This window comes from Emericellopsis atlantica, assembly GCF_019669845.1.
Source record: "Emericellopsis atlantica unplaced genomic scaffold F5Z01scaffold_29, whole genome shotgun sequence".
In the NCBI taxonomy this organism is placed as follows: Eukaryota; Fungi; Ascomycota; class Sordariomycetes; order Hypocreales; family Bionectriaceae; genus Emericellopsis; species Emericellopsis atlantica.
In genome coordinates this window covers 201,050-219,776 of record NW_025764731.1, presented here as the reverse complement: position 1 = coordinate 219,776, position 18,727 = coordinate 201,050, and the positions used below count along the sequence as shown (strand labels likewise).

Sequence of the window (18,727 nt, the reverse complement as noted above, 5' to 3'; positions counted from 1 at the left end):
ACAAACCTCTCTTGACCCAGTCTCGAAGCCTCATCTTGCGCGTGCTGCCATGGCTTCGGGGACCAGGGGGCTTAGCCAGAGTCTTTCGTATACGCTGATGCCATGGACTCCAGCAGCTGGCGGTCTGGGAGATTTGTGGAACGTCCAGCCACCGTTGCCCGCGGTCAAGTGACGGTCCCTTTGTTGATCAGACTAATATTGAGCCAATCACACAGATGCATTTCATGATGTTTACTGACAGGCAGCTCACGACTTCATCTGTACTGGCCTGTCCGCATGTCGATGTTGCCAAGGGGTCACTCCTTGCCCAAGTCTTGAGCGCGAGCTCATCTGAGATCAGCCAGACCGAAGCCTACTATAAGAAAGTCATTGCCCTCGTTTCTCTTTACTTCTTCTTCTTCCTCCGTATAGACGCCTGCCCTCTCTGACGCACCTCGTTGGTGGGGGGTCGTGCTGGCCACGACGCTGCTGCCCTGGTGGCACAGCCAGGCAGTTTTGGATAGGCTTTTCCAGGACAATTTTTGGGACCAAAAAATTTTTCATTAAGAGGAGGCTTGATGCCTTGTCTTGAGGAAGAAGTCATGTCTTCTCTAAGGTGTTCACATACTTCTCGAGTGACTACGGGCGGCGCAATGCACAGACGTAGAGGAATATTAGCGCTGGGCGGAGGCTATTTATGTTTATCATGCTGGTAGTATACCGCGTTATGTTGTGGCTTGGATTACGAGAATTTCTGTTGTTGCGCGGTGATGGGACCTTGAAAGACTCCCCTCAGCCGAGTTGCTATCCCAGACACCTTCACGCCATGCCTTAACACTTCTTGAAAAGTTCAAAAATGGCTGTTGATTTTACTTATTACTCAAGTTACTGTCCGGCAGCTGCCAGTCTTGAACATGTTGGATCCGCTGTTGCGTTCGCGCGTTCTCCAAGTCGCAAGAAAACTAAACTCGTGTTTAGATTCTGAGCCACCACCCCAAAAGACTTCGACCTGTCCATCGACAACTCCTACCCATTACGATGCCCAATACGACACGAAAAGCCTTGGTCCCAACCAGTACGGACTACGACTCCTCATACAACTCTTCAAGGACCGAATCACGGGCAACCGCGAGCCCATCACACATCACGTTGGCGGCAACGGCGCTTTCGAGCTCTCTCTCTCTCTCCATCTTTGTAGCGTTCAACGACCTCAGAAACCACCAGAAGCTGGAAAGAACCACTTGCATCGACAAAGCCGCAGACGGAAGACTCGACGTAACGTGGCTTGCATACGAAATGGCTTCAAAACGGTAGAGCTAACGAATCCCAGACTAACAAGGTTGCAAGCTCTCCCCATTTCGACGGCAAATAGTCGAATTGTCAAATCCATGCGTTTTCCGACCGCCTACTCGATCGTCTCCGGGCTTCAGTCCTGTTGCCAGGAATGTGCGGGTGTGCCACTGCTTGGAGCTTTTGCGCGAGACTACACCATTCCTACTCTATCGATTGAAGACTACGTCTTTTCAATGCAGCGCGAGTAGCCAACTGCATGTGGACCGAAACCACACTCCTGTACTCACAACTTTGCTGCTTTGCATTGTGTACGATATCTACTGATGCCTAGTTCTTTGTCTATCTAGGAACTTCCAAACACTTTGGTGAACTAGATCGACGACCCTCCCGAACTTTCAACTGGGTGTAGCTGAAACCGGGCACGCATGCCGCGCTGCGAATCTTTTACTAAACCACGACCGGAAGAACATCAACAAACAGAAGCTTGTGAACGAAGCCGGGAAAGGCAGAAATCATTGAGAAGAAGCCTATTGGGAAAGCTGAGTGGAGGAACACTATTCGCAGGGCCAGTACATGATGTCTACAGAGTCAGGTATCCTTCCCGTCGCTTTGATCGAATCGAGCAAGTGCCAGAATAATGTCCGTCCATGTGAACCGCTCGATTACGTGGCAACCAACAATGTAGCACTTCTGCATGGGCCAGGCTGAACGATTCAGCTCCCAACTCCTCGTGCCCTAGACGACCCCAAGACGAGTTCCTACTTCGACGAAATAGTCAACGCGGGTCGCAATCGACAGAGTATTTTTGGGAAACCAGCTCTAGAAGCTCCATATGGCTACCTGGTTGGTGTTGTCTCCGAGTGACCCTCTCCTGCCCCTTTCTCAGGAGGAGGGGCTCCATCTTGACTACAGGCACTTTCAGTATTCACGATTGAGCAATAGAAGCGCACCTTCAAGCAAGGAAAAAGGATAATAGTCTTGTCATATTTTCTTCTTCATCTCGGACTCGCAGTCCTGCACATCATGCTCGCTTTGTAGTCGTCTGTGTCGGTACATAGATCAGTGAAGACCAGAGTCAACACATTCTTCGCGAAAGAAAGAGATTTTCGAAATACCAGAAATAAACACTGTATTTGTGCCAACCTCTTTGTGCCAGTGAACGCTGCACTGGGTAGGTGCCACAGCGCATGAACTCGCACTTGCTGTGGCAGAAGATCTGACGTGAATCTGAGAAATCAGATGAATTCGGCAGGTATATCTGGCAACGCCTCTTTCAACCTCCTTTGTTTTCTTTTCTCAACTTCACACACCTCTACCGATTCTGACAATATCGCACTTTTTCAAGTGCTGTAGCAGTACGAACGTTGATATCAACACCGACAGTAGCAGCAGCCACAGCAGCAGCAACAGCAGGGGAGTCGATAGCAATATTCTCACCATCTACGCCTGTGCCGCGCCCTTATCCCCTCCTTCAACGCTTCTGCTCGTACTGCTACGATCACCACAGTTATGCCCAAACCCCGGCGTAACTTCATTGTCGGTCGCGACGCCACCACCCGTGGCCCCTCCGGCCCCGTCACCTTCTTGCGGCGTCTCACGGCGCCGCCAACCTATCTCCTTTGGCCGGTCCGCCAGCAGCACGTTGTGGCCCTCGAGATGGAGATTGTCCGGCAGGCCATAGAGGCACAACATGAGCAGATATACGACCCTTCAATCATCTGGGCGATGCTTGTGCTTCGGGACTTTGTCGAGGCGAGAACCGCGGGCGTCATCGGGGCTTGGCGCGAGATGTGGGAGGAGTTGAGGCGCAGTTGCGTTAGCTGGGCCCCCATTGAGTGCGAGATCGATTGATTCACGTGAGTCTTGATGGTTGTTGTTTGATGGAGCAGTTGACTGACTTGTTTCGCAGGGGTCGATGCTTGTAAGGGTGCCGTTGGTACACTGTTGGGGTTCGGTTTTTGTTCCGTCAAATGGTTTCTTTGACCGGTCGTGGACTGTCTGGATCAGTTCTTATATCTTCTGTTACTTAAACCCAAACAACATGCCCATCAAAGAGAACAGGCACCAAGAGCTTGTGGGAGAACTGGGTCTGGATTCCTAGTCTGGCGATGCCCTCGGTTATATCAAACTCAATAACTGGCCATGTTGGCATCCGATATCCCTCTGGGATCAAACCATCATCTTGTTTATCTCCTGATATTAACATCAATAACAATGCCTCGTCAACCCCAAATACCCCATCCAAAGTGACGCCTACAGATTCTTGGGCTCCAAGTCCTCTGGTTCCGCCGCGGTGAGTCTCCTCTGTCCCTTGGCTTTCCTCTCCGCGTCTAGTGTCTGCGCAAACTTGGACTTGGCGCGAATCCGAGGTCCGTAGAAGTAGATGACGTATACGGGTATGAGCACGACAAAGGCAATGCAGGCGAGGATCGTGCTGGCGTATTCGAGATGGCGTTTCTTGGGCGGAATGTTGCTGTAGAGCGGGCCAGCGTAGAGCGCAGCGATACCCGCGAGGAGATCTCGAGCAAATCCGTTGCCACCTGTCGCTGACGCGGAATAGACGCCGTAGGCTAAATACATCAGCATGGTGCAGTGCCAGATGAACAAGGGGCGACTTACCGGCGATCATGTAGTCGACAGTCGACATGTAGATGGCGTAGTTGGCAATCGCAATCAAGAAGGAGAAGATCATGGGCGCGATCCAGTGCGACTCGGGCGGTCCCATGGATGTCCAGGCAAATCCAAAGAGCCCGATCGTCTCCAACGGAGCTAGCCAGAGCAGCAACTTGAGACGGAACTCGGGTGCGAGCTTCTCCGACCCCTTTGCCTGGAGCTTATGCTGGTCTTTGATAATCCAGGGCCAATAGCTGGCCCACGCGACAAAGTAGCCAATGTTGATGGGAATGAACGCCCAGGCAATCTGCAAGGTGCCAAATCCCCATTGCTCGTAGACAGGGTGGAAACCCTCCTGGAACGTGAAGATGAGAGCATCCGAGAATCCAGAGAGGAGAGAGCAGCTGAGGACAATAGGCTCGCGCAGAAACATCTCAAAAGGCCGGGTCCAGGTGATGAGAAACTCGTGCATGGAGATGCGCGGGTTCTTGACTTCGTTCGGGCCGTACACGTTTGGATCCTCACCGGTCTTGCGCCGCCGTCGCGCCTCGCGGTCCATGATGATGGTCGATCGGCTCTCGGGCATGAAGAAATGGATAGCCTGGGCGGAAGCGCCGAAGATGAGCTGGATCCAGAAGTTCCAGTACCAGGGGAGAAACTTTTCGATCGGACCGCCCACGACGGGGCCGATGGACGTGCCAAGGACGGAGGAGAGGACGACATAGGCGACAGCCCATTGTTGATTGTCCGGACCGTACAGGTCAGCTACCATGCCGAGGGTGACACTGCCACCGGCGCAGCTGATACCGCCCTGTCTGGGTTAGCGAGGTCGTTCGTGGCAGGTGAGGTACGCACCAGTGCCCGTGCGGCCATAACGCTACCAAAGTTGGGGGCGCATGCGCCCAGGATTTGCCAGATGTTGACGAGGAAGATGGACATTCTGAACGGTTAGTTGAAGGGGGGGCATGGTAAGTGAATGGGACGGTACACACTGGAGGATCTTCCACCGCCCAAACTCCTCACTCCATGGTCTTCGTCTTGGGGAGGGCTATCTGGCGGAAAGAGTCCTTCACTTTTGCCTTCTTTTCTGACTGCGTCATCCGCTGGAGTAGGATCGGATCTCAGCGGAGACTGATCCCTGCTGACAGACATGTTGGGGCTTCTCTGTTTGATCTTGGGCAACCGTGGAGAATATCACATCGAGCAGCTACCAGGGCACGGCTAGCTATCTATATACATGTACCCTGTAGCCAAAGTCCTAACACGAATCCCCAGCCGAAGCAGGACAGCGTCATTCTGGGGCCATGACGAACTTGTGCTTCGCGATGCGCGGTTGGTCAGGGCGGGTTAAGCATACTGTTTAGCAGCGGCCCTTGTCCAGGGGCGGGCCCGGCCAAAAAAAGGCACCCGACTCACCGGCAGCAGCGCCTATTATCTACCGGCAAGGTAAACGATTGACATCATGTAGGAGAGTCGCGTGAGATGGAAGCATGAGGGCAAGAGGGCCGTCGGGCAAAAGACCGCACTGTCGTTGGGAATTATGGGCCAGGGCCCAGGGCTGACGGAGCCGCATCTTGGCTAGCGGCAGTGATCGATGATGGCAGGCTCGGCCTTCCCAGATAGGTAGGCCGTCGGGATCGGGGATATCACGAAAAGGATAGGTCGCGGGCGATCATCTTTGCTTGGTGAGAGGCCTCTCGGATCGCGTGCAGTGAGGGACCGACAAGGTTGGCTCTTTTGTGAAGCGGACGGAACTGTGCGCCGACCGCTTCGTCGGATATGAGCTCACCTTAATCAATGGCAGGACATGACCGCAGTGATGGCTCTCTTGACGAAGGATGGTGGAGTTGAAGACGAAGAAAGTGAAGCCAAGACGTGACACGGCAAGTCGGAAGAGACTGGTGTCTTTGGGTGACGGATGCGCTACGGCGGCTGGTGGGGCTCTCCCGACCACCTCGGGACTTTTCAGGAGAAACAAGCCTTTTCTTCTTTTTCTACGATTTAACAATTGCAATTGCTGTTTGTGTCTTAAGCGTCGCTGTTCTCCAGTCTTCGGTCCCTGTAGAGCACTGTCCGTTCGTCGTTCTGGTGATTTTGGGAACACCATACCACACTGCACTGCGGGTCGGATCTGATCCTTTATCTTGAGTGCGCAGACAGTGGGTAACGAGTTTGGTGACTCGCTTGGCCAAAGATCATTAGGTCGACCATTGATCATCGCTATCCACGACATTATACTTAAGCTACACTATTTTAAAGCGCAAAGGCCGCCCATGAATCATAATGAAATGAAGACTGTAGTTATCGACTTCAGCAGCCCTCACTCAAGTCAGGACCGCTGGGTACCGGGTAGCCAGCTACCCCTGTCAACGCTCCAGAGTCCAACCGCCAGCCGCGCCTCTCAAGCTTCACCAGCATGAACACACCGTTGTCCGCCTTCAACGGCATTGATGACACCCCGAGCCCACAACCATGAAGATACTACTTCACTCTCACTTCCCAGCAGGCCATGCACTTCCCATGCACGCTGTCGCCCAAGCCCTCGTCCGCAAAGGCCACACCGTCCACTGGCTTACATCGCCCACTCATGCCAAGCGTGCAGCCCAAGCGCCCGTCAACGTGCGCCCAGAGTTTCACGCAACAAAGGACACTTACAGCATTGACCAGCCATTGGAGAAAAAGGGCGAGACTGGCCTCTTGGATGGAGACTACTCCCGGCTCCAAGGTCGAGTCCTCGCTCAAGTCGAGGACTACCGCCGCGTGCTGCGCGAGATAGGCGACATTGATGTTCTCGTCGTCGACGTGATGCCCTATGGCGCACAAGCAATGTACGAGCTTGGGGAGATCCCCCGATGGGTCTCACTGGGTGTCATCCCCATGTACACATCAGGCGCGGACGCGCCTCTCGCCACCTCTGGCCAAGCCCCTCCCACCAGCTATCTTGGCCGCTGTGTCAATGCCTTTCACCAGTGGACCCAACAAAACCTGACCCTCCCATATTCTCTCGCCCCTGTTGTCAACAAACAGCGTCGACAGCTCGGACTTGCTGATCTTCCACGCGGTCAACCGCTCGAGAGCTACTGGTACAGCCCCTTTCTCCACATCCAAGCATCCTCCTCTGCCCTCGAATTCGACCAGACACCAGCAACCAAAACCGGCGTGGCGTTTGTCGGCCCGCTCTTTGCGCAAGACAGTACAGACAATCCGGACCATGTACCCCATGCGTGGGACGTAATTGTCGCCCATCCGCGTGTCATTGGTATAACCCAGGGCACCTTCACCATGAACCCGACCTCACTTATTATTCCGGCCATCAAAGCGCTTTCCGAGGACAAGCAGAACCTTCTTGTCGTGGTATCACCTTATGAACGCGACATTCGTGAGCAAATCGACGTCCCAAGCAATGTCCTCATCAAGGAGTGGCTACCGTACGACTTCCTCCTCCCCCAAATCCGCCTGTTCGTGACCAACGGTGGCTATGGAAGTATCACCCAGGCGCTCTATCACAAGGTTCCGCTGCTCTGTGCCGGGCAGACGGAGGACAAGAAGGACACAGCGGCCAGGGTGGCATGGGCCGGAGCCGGCATTGACCTCAAGACGGATAGTCCGAGTGTGGAGCAGGTCAAGCAAGCAGCGGAGGAAATCCTGGGGGACGAGAGGTATCTAGCGCGCGCGGCGGAGCTGGGCGAGGAACTAAAGGCTCTAGGGGGTGCCGATGAGGCCGCGCGCCTGCTTGAGGAGTTTGCGAAGCAGGAGTAGGTCTCACACCTCCACAGGCAAGCTACAGCACAGCGTTGAATCTACGCAAGGAGGTCCACAAGTTGGCGGCATACCCACGCCAGGCATTCTCATTGATGCACTTAGCAGCTATTTCTGTTCCTTGCTGGCCTCCGTCTTTTCACCCTCGTCATTGAACAGGGTTTCCTGGGCTATCGTCATGTTAGCATGTACTGGATGTCAGAAACACATAAAGGCACTCACCACTCCAGAGCTCTGCGTAGACGCCATCGCGGTCAATGAGCTCCCTGTGCGTACCCTGCTCCGCGACCCGTCCCTCCTTGAGCACAATGATCAGATCCGAGTCAAAGATGGTGCGCAGCCTGTGCGCGACAAAGACGCTCGTCCGCCCCTTTTCGCGTAGGATGCTGTTGATATTGTTCATCAAGGCCTGCTCGGTGTGCGTGTCCAGCGCACTCGTGGCCTCGTCAAAGAACAGCAGCGGTGGATCCTTGAGTAGGATGCGTGACATGGCGAGACGCTGCTTCTCGCCGCCCGAGATCATCATGCCGCGCTCGCCGACCTTGGTCTCGTAGCCCTCGGGGAACCGGGCGATGGTGTCGTGGATGCGGGCGCGCTGCGCGGCGGCAACGACCTGCTCGCTAGTCGCGTCAATTTTGCCGTAGCGGATGTTGTGCTCGACTGTGTCGTTGAACAGGGGCGTGTCCTGCGGCACGACACCGATGGACCGCCGCAGCGAGTCGACCTGTACGGAACGAATGTCCTGGTCGTCAATGAGGATGCGACCGTTCTCGACGTCATAGGAGCGGAAGAGCAGGCGTAGCAGCGTGGACTTGCCACAGCCACTGGGGCCAACGATGGCAACCTTCTTGCCGCCTGGGATGGTGAGCGTCAGGTCCCGCAGAATGGGCCGTTCTGGGTGGTAGCCAAAGTCTACATTCTGGAACTTGATCTCGCCAGTCTTGAGAGCCAGCGGCTTGGCATTGGGCTCGTCCTTGATGGTGACGTTGACCTTTTGCAGGTTGAAGAGGGTTTCCATGTCGAGCAGGGACTGCCTCAGCTCGCGGTACACCGACCCCAAAAAGTTGAGGGGCACCGACAGCTGAAAGACGAGCTGGTTGACCATGACGAGGTCACCCACCGTGAGCGTGCCCTGCGCCACGCCGTTGGCCGCCAGGTACATCATGCCCGTCAGCGCCGACGAGAAGATGATGTTCTGGCCGCTGTTCAACATTGCCAGTGACGTGGCCACCTTGATGGAGCTCTTCTCGTACCCAGCCAGGGCCTTGTCGTACCGCGCCACCTCAAACTTTTCATTGTTGAAGTACTTGACGGCCTCGTAGTTGATGAGCGAGTCCACGGACACGGTGGACGCCTTGTTGTCGGCGGCGTTGGCCTGGCGGCGGAACTTGGTCCGCCACGCCGTGGTCCAGATGGTAAAGGCCGTGTAGCCGACCATGGTCAACACCGTTATGGCCGCGAACTTGGCGCCATATTGCCACGTCAGGATACCGCAGACGAGACTGATCTCCAGTGCCGTGGGCAGGATGTGGAAGACCATGCTCGTCAGCAGAAAGCTGATACCCTTTGTTCCCCTGTCTAGCGCGCGCGTCAAGCCACCCGTCTGTTTCGACAGGTGGAAGCCCAAGTCCAGCCGTAGCAGGTGATCAAACACATTCCTAGCCACGCCTCGGATGGCTTTCTGTGCGACGGACGCAAAGACTGCGTTTCTAAGCTCCTGGAACACCGTAGCACCAACACGGGCGCCTCCGTATGCTAGAATCATGCTGCCCACCACGGCGCTCGCCGTCCCCATGGTCGAAATGTCGACGTTCATACTGTCCACAATGGACTTGAAGTAAAACGGCACCTGCACGTTGAGCAGCTTGCCGCCCACGAGGAGGCCGACGGCCAGGGCCACGCGCGTCTTTGTGTTCATGTCGCCCTTTGGCCAGAGGTAGCGCGACATCTCCCGCATGATGGCCCAGTCCGCCTTGCGCTGGGCAGCCGGGCTCTTCTCCTCGGGCGTGAGGTTACCATGGTCGCGTGGCTTGGTCGGTGTCGGCGACTTGGTCGACGACGACGGGGCGGCTGGGGTCTTTGGCGCTTGACGTCGCGCGGTCGATGTGCGGAAGGGCTTGATCGCAGCAGCAGCAATGGGTCGTTGCGCCAGCCATGATGGCCGGGACGGGGCGGACGAGGCTGGCGTCGCTGCTGCCTGGAGGAGGGATGCGCACCGCGGGCACTGCGTTCGAACGAGGAGTCGCGGAATCATGGTTGGAATGGCATAGCGAGGTCACAGGCTGCTCAGTTGCCCATGGACGATTGCGAGGAGCGTGTTCGTATTGTCGGTGACGTTCGTTGCGGCAATTGTGCTGCGGGCTCGTCCGTCTTCGGCTCCGTCCAATTTTGGGCCTCAGGCTGCAGCCTCCACGACACGCGATCATTCTCTGGCAAACACGCGCCATCAAGGTGCACCGTTCAATCTTAGCTGAGCTCAATTGGAGATTTCTTAGCTACTGTACTAATTATATGCCATCACTCTTCATCAGGCTGTGGCCTCCGTTTGATCCACACCTTCATCTCCTTCGTAGGGTGCCGGGAGGCCGCTTGCTTCGTGGTCTTTGGCACGGACCATTCCTGGCCCTCGGGCCTCCTAATGTCGTACATGGTCACAATGGCAGCGGTGTACATCATGAGCTCCCGCATGGCAAATGCACGCCCCTTGCACATGTGTGCGCCTCCTCCATATGGCCGGATGCTGCCCATGTCCGCGGTGACAGTTATCTTGCCGTCCTCGCCCATCACCTCCTTGACGTGCCTTCGCGGCTGCCATTCATGGGGTTCGGGGAAGTATTTGGGGTCCAGCTGATGCAGATCGTGCGGCGCATGAGCATACGTCCCCTCGTTGAGGACGTACGTGTCGTCGCCTCGACCGAGCGTGGTGTCTTGCTGGACGTACTTGATGGACCAGGCGCTCACGTAAAGCCGCAAGGTCTCGACGTATGATGACTTGAGCAGAGGGCATTTTGTAGAAAGACCCTCAATGTCAAACGTCTCGAGCTTAGGTGGTATCGAGATGCCAGTACCGAATAGGTTCTTCGGCTGCACTCCCTTGATATACGGTGCAATCTCCTCCCGGATCTGCTCCAGCAGCACCGTGTCCTTGTAGATATGCAGTAGCATCCAGTACACCAGAGGACTCGAGTTGGCGTTCATGGCCCATACCAGACCCAAGTCGGCGGCAGCGCGCACGGAGGTTGGGACCTCGTGCTTTTCCCATATGCGCACACGCTCCTTCTGGAGGATACTAATGTCATCCAGGTTCTCCCATCGGTGACCAGGTTCCTCTCCCTTGGACCACTTGCCCAAGGCCTCGTGATACTCGTACAGGCAGTTGAGCTGCCGCCTCTTGGACGCCTGCGCACGCTGCAGTGGCCACCAGGGGAGCCAGGACGGGAGGCCCATGGCCATCAGCACAAACCCAGCGTCGAAATCCCAGACGTACTTTGGGTGCTCGGGAAAGTTCTTGCAAAAGTCCGTGCCCATGAGAGCCGGGTTGGCCGTCTGTGCGACAAAGTTCTTGGACAGGCCCATGAGCTCGGCTTCAACGTACTGTTCACCATTGTGGTCGACGACGTCGGCCTCGGCCATGCGCTCCCATTCCGCCTGGTCCGAAGGATAAGCGTTGAAGGTGACAAAATCGGCAATGGACGATTGGAGACTCTTTGCTGTGGTCTCGACCAGGTTGGCCAGGCCCTCGCCGCTGAGCATGATGTTGTACGCCTTTCCCACCTCGTCCCAGAACGCCTGGAAAAGGTCCAGATCGGACTTTTTGAACCCAAAGTTGGTGACGCAGAGCCGCTTGCTCACGAAACTCTCGTCGGCGACCGAGTGGGGCTTGTTCATGAGGAGTGTTGCCAGGGACGGCTTGTAGACAATGCTGTGCGTCTTGCCCATGAACAGGAGCGAGACGATGCCCTGGGGATATTTCTCTCGGAGACCAGCGAGGAAGGAATCCCCGTTGAGGGACATTTGGGGCACATGGCCGAGGAAAGGGACGTAGTAGCCTGGCTGGGCCGCCGTGTGGGCGCCCTTGGAGCCGGATTCTGGCGCGCCCGTCAAGAGGCGCGTTGTGATGGCGACGATGAGCAAGGCTGCGATGACTGCGACAGTCGTGGGCTGCTGGGCCTTGGCCAGGAGCTGCTCAAGCTGTCCAGCCATCTTCAGAGGGCGGTGGGAGTGAAGAGGGGAGTCGTGCTGGCAGACAAAGCGTTCGATCGAACCCTTAATTAATATTCCAGTCCTGAATCCTGCTGGTACGAGACGCCTTTTCGGTATGTTTGTTATTGGAGGTGGTCAAATCCTACCTTCAGGGGTTTTCGTTAGTGCTGACGCCCTGACAGCTCTCAGAGACTGGAGGGACGTGGATTGGCTAGCACTCAAGGCTAAGCCGAATTGAACGTTTTTCAGGGGCCAGCTGCGCGGCCACCACCCCTGGACCTTGGGGTATTTACGGACTTAGGACTATGTACATTTACCGAATTTTGGGTACGACGATAGATATTAATGATAAGCTCGCTATTAATACTATCCGTGGACCGTGCCTCCACGATTTTGTTATCAATACGGAGTAGGCGCTGGCGTATGGATCCCCAGTCTTTGACTTGAGGCGGCGTACCAGCTTTTTGTGTCTGAGGACTGAAGTTGCTGAATTCGACATGGCGCAAAGTTTCGGCAGTTATCTCTTTGAAACAGCCTTGCTTTGACGGGCTGTTGTTTATTTCATCAGATATGAGAACAAGAGATGAGATTCATGAGCAAATTCCATATGCTTGATTGGTTTCTCAACGATGAGTAGACTTGAAGTGATCAGGGAGCGCGACGCGATACAGGGTAAGCACACCGCACTATCTCTAATGCGGGGCTTCCAACTTCAATTCAAAGGTTGACATAAAGGTCGTTGCTATCGTCCGCTGCAGATTGATAGCTACGTACTGCTTAACCAGTAGTGAATAGTGTACTCAAACGAAAGTCACGCGGCACTAATCAGGTACATGATAATCGTTGGTTGCAGAATCTTGCAGCGATCCATGCTGTCTCGGTTTCCGCCGTGGAAAACCGTCCCGCTGTGAGCGAGCCAGGACCTTTTGCTCCGTCACCCTACCTGGCAGCGGATGCCAATCCCGTTCAACGCCAGACTCGATGTCGCTGATCTCAAGGCCGCCCTGGCGAGTGTCGGCAATCTGGTCATCGTGCTACAATCGATGAATTCACTGGCGACGCTGAGTCGCTGACCATGACATGCTCCAAGAGCCCAAAGTAGGGCTGTCATGGGATTGTATAGATCCCGATACGGCATCCATGCCCAGTGCCGATCATCACATCCCACTACAGCCAGCGTCATCAGCCTGACACAAGATGGCGTTTTCAGCACAATACCTACGTAGTGATCGGCATGTCGTAGTTAAGCTGTGCTCGCCCACCTCTGAAGTCTGAACCTGACCAAGACGTGATCATCATGAGGGCTGCCTGGCTTCCATGGCACGGCAATGCAGCACTTGGCAGCAGCCCCGCGTGCATGCCAGCCTACGCCATTCCGGGCTAGCCCACTATGATAGATCTTCGATCTTCGATCATCGAGAACGAATAGCATGCATGTCCGGCTCATTGGCGCGCGAGGTCGCGCGAGTCGAGTCGAGCGTCCGTATCTGCGGTCGTCTTCCTTCTCGAAACTTTCTAGACTAGCCACCTTCCATGATCACATCTGCTGAAGAAGTCGAGACAGCCGTCCGCTCTCGAGTCTCGAAGCAAACCACACGACGAATGTGCAGCGGACGCTCGCCGTGCCCAACTAACTGCCTGCCTGCCGCCTGCGAGGTGGCTTGTTCCTTGCATCTCGTACCTGCCTCGACCTCCAGTCGACCAGGCCTTTCGCAAAGCGCCATGACATCACAGGGACCGACTCTGGGCACCGCCCACCCGGTCAAGGAGGTCTCTGAGGCGACAAGAGAGCGCGAAACTCTTCGCTACGACCCTTTTCTATACCACGACTTTCGCGCGAACGATACCGGCATCCCCATACCCAGCTCAGAGATCCATAGCTCCCGCGACAGTATTCTCACCGGCCTCACCCAGCTGGGCGCCTACCAGACGGGCACAGAGCGAGCCTTTGTCTCCTTGTTCGACGTGAGCCACCAATATGTGGTGGCCGAGGCTACACCTACCATGGGGCTTGCACCCAACCTGCCCAGCGCCGTATGCCCTTCGCCTCTAGCCCTCTGTGGTGTGGCGATTCCAAGAGCGCATGGTACGTGCGAGCACGTCCTCTACCTCCAGGATTGCGACGCTGCCGAGACAAACCAGCTGCCACTCTCCTTCGTGCCCAACTTATCCGACGACGCACGATTCAACACAAGGCCCTATTGTCAGTTTGGCGAGGCGGGCCAGTTCTATGCTGCTGTGCCGATCCGGACCAAGAGGGGCATCAACATTGGCTCGTATTGTGTCATGAGCACCAAGAAACCCGAGAATTGGAGCGACCAGTCCGTTTCACACATGCGCGACATCTCCCGCGCCATCATGAACCACTTGGAGGGGAATCGCGCGAAGCATGTCTTCCTGCGAAGTGAACGGATGAACCTAGGATTGAGTTCTTTCATTGAGGGGAAGGCAACACTCTCAGGCTGGCGATATGGGCCAACGTTGGATCCATTTGCAGTGGATGAAATTGCGGAAGGCCATCTCGACTATACACAACAAAGCCTTGATCCTGACCGTGCCGCAGGATTCGCGGAGAACGACGCTGACTGGGCAAAAGTAATCGCATCCCAGCCCAAGTGGCCTGGTATCCCTCCTAAGCCCAGGCAACCTGCACCGAGCACTCGGTCGAACGAGGCCGAAGTCCTTTCCAAAGCATCCAACATCATCCGCGAATCGTTCGAGGTGGCTGGCTGCCTGTTTTACGACGTAGCTATGACTTCCGGGCAGTTCACAAAGGCCGGCAACGGCAATATATCCTCTACCAGCAGTAGCGACGACCAGCCCGCCATCACCCCAGCCGTGTCGAGCGACGTGCCTTGCGAGCTTCTTGGATTTTCGACATCCAAGGCGTCAAGCATCAACGGCGCCAAGCTACCCGCTGACTTTGGCATTTTGACACAGCGTCTGATGGCAAAGTTCCTGCGACGCTATCCCAGCGGAAAGATCTTCAACTATGATGCGTCTGGGGAGTTGGAGACGAGCGATTCCTCTTCGGATGACGAGGGCACCGACGCCGCGCATCAAAACCCTCCCTTACGAGCCCGCAAATTATCGACCCATGTCAAGGATGAGCAATCCGTGTCGCAAATCTTCCCCGGCGCACGTAGTGTCGCATTCATCCCCGTATGGGATTTCAAGCGCGAGCGATGGTTCACTGGAGGCTTCGTCTACACCAACAATCCTGCAAGGCTGCTCAACAATAAATCCGAGTTGAGCTTCTTGAAGGCCTTTACCAAGCTGGCGGCCATTGAAGTGCACACTCTACAGGCGGTCCAGAGTGACAAGGCGAAACTCGACGCGTTGGGGTCTCTCTCTCACGAACTGCGCTCGCCTCTACATGGCGTCATCTTGGGAACCGAGCTGCTGAGCGACACAAACCAGACCGTGTTCCAGGGAAACGCAACACACATGATCGAAATCTGCTGCAGGACATTGCTCGATACGGTCGAGCATCTTCTGGACTACTCCAAGGTCAATAGCTTCTCCGTCATGCGCAATCAGGGTCCCTCGAAGAGTCGCAATCGCTCAGGAGAGAAGCTTATGCACACAGATGTGCGTCTGGACGGATTGGTGGAGGAAGTCGTGGAAAGCATGTTTGCCGGCTTCAATTTTCAATTCATGTCGGTGCGGGACCTGTCCAAGAAGGATCTCGCGGCACACAACAGGACCATGTCTCTCAAGAAGCTCACCCCCGAACAGCGACTCTCGATTGGAGATTTAGCCGTGTTCTTGTGGATCGACCCGGCGTTCGAATGGCTGTTCTATGTCCAGGCTGGCGCGATTCGACGCATCGTGATGAACTTGTTTGGAAACGCGCTGAAATACACGCCCTCGGGCACGATCAAAATCACGGTCACACAAGACACCGCCAAAGACCACGCGAAACGTCAACGGGTGGTGAAGTTGATTGTGCAGGATACAGGAAAGGGCATTGGGGAGGATTATCTGCGCCACAAGTTATTTACACCATTTGCGCAAGAGGATGAGCTGGCGCCAGGAACGGGCGTGGGTCTGAGTTTGGTCAACCGCATTGTGTCCCAGCTAAAGGGGCAAATCGCCGTGGAGAGCAGAATCCGCCAGGGTACGACGGTCACTGTCACGCTGCCTCTGGAGCAATCGTCAAAGGCTTTGGACTTGTCGGAGGATGATCAGACATTCGAGGAGCAGGTGCGAGAGATGGCGGGTTTGCGCGTGAAGCTCGCTGGCTTCGACATGGTGCCCGAAGGACGGCCCATTGTGGAAAGGATGTGCAAAGAAGCGCTGCAGCTAGAGCTGGTCGATGGTGAGCAGCCTGGAGTGGAACCACAACTTGTGCTTTGGTCGGACGATACGTTGCCCAGGGACTTCAAGCAATCCGGCGAAGTTTCAAAACTACCAAACGTGGTGGTCTGCCACAATGCCCTGGTGGCGTACCAGCGATATACGGAATGCGAGGCTGCTGGCCAAGCCGGCATTTTCGAGTTTGTGTCACAACCGTAAGTCTCCGTTGTCCAAGTCGGTCCATAGCCGCGCTAACTCTGACCAGGATCGGGCCCCGTAAACTCACCAGATCGATACAGTGTGCCTGGAAGCGATTCAACGGGCAGCTACAGGGTTCTGTGGCACCTCGACCACCAGGACCCACGCGGATACGAAGCTCGTATGGCAAACAAGTGACCTCGGCCCAGGGCATAACTGCAGATCTCACCCATGACTCTACCGCACTGAGCACACAGCCAACGGCATCCCCCAAGACGCCACCCAAGACACCCGAGGATACAGAAATCCACGACTTTGAGCTTGGACCGCGAGCAACTTCTCTAGATCTCCCGGAGACAGCAAGCGCGAAGAAGATGCTCCTTGTCGACGACAACCCCATCAACCTCAAGGTCTTGTTCGCATACATGAAAAAGCTCGGCTGCGACTTTGAGTCGGCCACCAACGGCCAGGAGGCTGTGGACGCGTACAAGGCGAATCCCGAACAATTCCGCGGTGTGCTGATGGATATATCGATGCCCGTCATGGACGGTCTGGAAGCAACGCGCCTTATCCGTGCGCATGAGCGGAAACTGCACCTGGCGGCTGTGCCGGTGCTGGCGCTGACCGGCCTGGCGTCGGAGAATGCCTGCCAGGAGGCGATGAAGAGCGGCGTGGACATGTTCCTGACAAAGCCTATGCGGTTCAGCGCGTTGAGCGATGTCTTGGAGTCGATGAATATACTGGGGTCGGTGACGGGCACCCATGAAGTGCCGGAAACCCCGAATGGAATCACGGCCGAGGTGGCTGCTTGATTGAAGTCTGGGTATTTAACTACAAACGGACACACATGTTTATTTCAGCATTGCGGCAGGAGTTTGGCGACACGGAAACAATACACGAGGCATGACGGATTAGCGGAGCTAGGCGTTTGTTTGTTATATTGACGGGACGCATGGAATGCGCTACGACATTTTGGATTGACGATATTGGTTGTTATAGGCTTGGACAGGCTTCAGATGGAGTGCATAGAAGGAAGGGATGTGTGGTCGAACAGGATTGCATCGGGCATGATGAGTCAAGACACAAGATACCCCCATCATGACTTACTTGTCGGTGCCCAATAGTTTGTACGTGTATGCCCCGTTTTCCGCCTCTGAGAGCAATTGGTCATCGGCTTCTGGAAAAGACCACAAGAGGTCGATCCATACTGTCATCCTTCGTCGCTGCAAAAGTGGCCGAAAAAAGTGTCCGAGGCCACCGTTTGCCCCTGACGTGGTGTCCGGCGGTCTTGTCGACCATGAAACCCCATGCTTTAACCTCATTTTATCATGACTGGTCACATGGATGGCTTGTCTTGTTACCAAGTCGCTGATTTGGACAGGCTCGCACACTTTCTCACTACACTGGTTGACGATGCCTCATCGAAGACCATCCATAAGTCCCCGTCGCCTTCGTACAAAAGGCCAGCATCTCGCTCTCCTCCTGCCGCATCCATCCTCACTCTCGAACCATCTATAGACGATCCTATCAACCTTCCAAGAAACTCCAACACAGACCCTCGACCAGCATGCCCGAGTACACCCTCCTCATCTGGGCACGCGGCGCCTTCCCCCGTCGCATCGTCTACCAACTCCTCCAAAAGGGCCTCGTCACCTCGCCAGCCGCTCTCCTGGCCGGCGAGACGACGCATCCCAATCTCACGCTCAACATCCAAACCATGACGATTACGAACGGCGCCTTTTCCGATACCCAGTCTAACCCCTCCGACCCCAAACCTGCGGACAAAAGCACCCCCTGCCTGCGTGTGCGAGACGGCGACACAGAGTCCTGGATCCACGAAAGCGCGTCCATCATGATGTTTGTCGAGGACACCTTTGAAGGCCCCAATCTCGCGAGCAGAAACCCTCTCACAAGGGCGCAGACGTGGGATCTGCTGGGACAGATCAACCTCGCCATGGTCGATAGCATGTACTACATGCGCCACGCGACGCCCGTCACGCAGTTTTGGTCGGGCATAGATCCCAACGAGCGCTCGCACCCCGCCGCACGGAATGCTCGTGACACATTCCACCGCGGCCTGGTGAAGCTGCAGACCTGGGCGGAGCCCTCGCTCAAGAGCAGTGGATGGCTTACACCTGGCGTCGACGGTCCTGGTGTCGTGGACTTTGCGGTTGCAGGCCCGGCGCGATACCAGTGGCTGGGCTATGAGCTGGACAGCTTTGAAGATGAGAGGCTGGGGCTCCTACGGGAGTGGTGGGCGCATTTCAAGACGTTGAGCTGGTGGGAGGAGTTTGAGGAGTGCAAGGACAACCATCCCGAGGGATTTAGCTTTCCGAAGGAGGTGAGAGAAGTGTGAAGTGCTTTAGACATAGGGAGAGTCTAA

The 18,727-nt window shown here is 55.7% G+C and overlaps 7 protein-coding genes across 7 annotated transcripts; 4 read left to right on the top strand and 3 right to left on the bottom strand.

The window, feature by feature from the left end:
* Positions 1-893: 893 nt before the first annotated feature.
* F5Z01DRAFT_639581 (uncharacterized protein) lies at positions 894-1,520 on the top strand (the record flags this gene model as incomplete). The annotated part of the gene is made up of 1 exon (XM_046262452.1): positions 894-1,520. The coding sequence occupies one exon, from the start codon at positions 894-896 to the stop codon at positions 1,518-1,520; it is 627 nt and encodes a 208-aa protein (XP_046115105.1).
* Positions 1,521-3,525: 2,005 nt separating this feature from the next.
* On the bottom strand, positions 3,526-4,824 carry F5Z01DRAFT_677175 (major facilitator superfamily domain-containing protein; the record flags this gene model as incomplete). Its single annotated transcript, XM_046265334.1, has 3 exons — positions 3,526-3,842; positions 3,892-4,696; positions 4,741-4,824. The coding sequence occupies 3 exons, from the start codon at positions 4,822-4,824 to the stop codon at positions 3,526-3,528; spliced, it is 1,206 nt and encodes a 401-aa protein (XP_046115104.1).
* Positions 4,825-6,238: 1,414 nt separating this feature from the next.
* Positions 6,239-7,735, top strand: F5Z01DRAFT_298608 (uncharacterized protein). The gene has a single exon (XM_046258860.1). The coding sequence runs from the start codon at positions 6,358-6,360 to the stop codon at positions 7,642-7,644; it is 1,287 nt and encodes a 428-aa protein (XP_046115103.1). The 5' UTR covers positions 6,239-6,357; the 3' UTR covers positions 7,645-7,735.
* A 17-nt stretch (positions 7,736-7,752) lies between these two features.
* On the bottom strand, positions 7,753-10,137 carry F5Z01DRAFT_692611 (iron-sulfur clusters transporter ATM1, mitochondrial; the record flags this gene model as incomplete). The annotated part of the gene is made up of 2 exons (XM_046266191.1): positions 7,867-10,137; positions 7,753-7,814 (listed from the first exon to the last, which is right to left on the bottom strand). Exons 1-2 carry the CDS (start codon positions 9,896-9,898, stop codon positions 7,753-7,755), a joined length of 2,094 nt encoding a protein of 697 aa, XP_046115102.1. The 5' UTR covers positions 9,899-10,137.
* Positions 10,098-12,017, bottom strand: F5Z01DRAFT_664173 (cytochrome P450). The gene has a single exon (XM_046264080.1). The coding sequence runs from the start codon at positions 11,845-11,847 to the stop codon at positions 10,162-10,164; it is 1,686 nt and encodes a 561-aa protein (XP_046115101.1). The 5' UTR covers positions 11,848-12,017; the 3' UTR covers positions 10,098-10,161.
* A 1,552-nt stretch (positions 12,018-13,569) lies between these two features.
* Positions 13,570-17,156, top strand: F5Z01DRAFT_677171 (uncharacterized protein; the record flags this gene model as incomplete). The annotated part of the gene is made up of 2 exons (XM_046265333.1): positions 13,570-16,361; positions 16,412-17,156. The coding sequence occupies 2 exons, from the start codon at positions 13,570-13,572 to the stop codon at positions 17,154-17,156; spliced, it is 3,537 nt and encodes a 1,178-aa protein (XP_046115100.1).
* A 286-nt stretch (positions 17,157-17,442) lies between these two features.
* On the top strand, positions 17,443-18,700 carry F5Z01DRAFT_677170 (uncharacterized protein; the record flags this gene model as incomplete). The annotated part of the gene is made up of 2 exons (XM_046265332.1): positions 17,443-17,471; positions 17,899-18,700. 2 exons carry the CDS (start codon positions 17,443-17,445, stop codon positions 18,698-18,700), a joined length of 831 nt encoding a protein of 276 aa, XP_046115099.1.
* Positions 18,701-18,727: the final 27 nt, after the last annotated feature.

What these genes read in the sequence shown, in the direction of transcription:
- F5Z01DRAFT_298608 (XM_046258860.1), top strand. Translation starts at nt 6,358, where the DNA reads ATGAAGATACTACTTCACTCTCACTTCCCAGCAGGCCATGCACTTCCC.
- F5Z01DRAFT_664173 (XM_046264080.1), bottom strand. Translation starts at nt 11,847, where the DNA reads ATGGCTGGACAGCTTGAGCAGCTCCTGGCCAAGGCCCAGCAGCCCACG.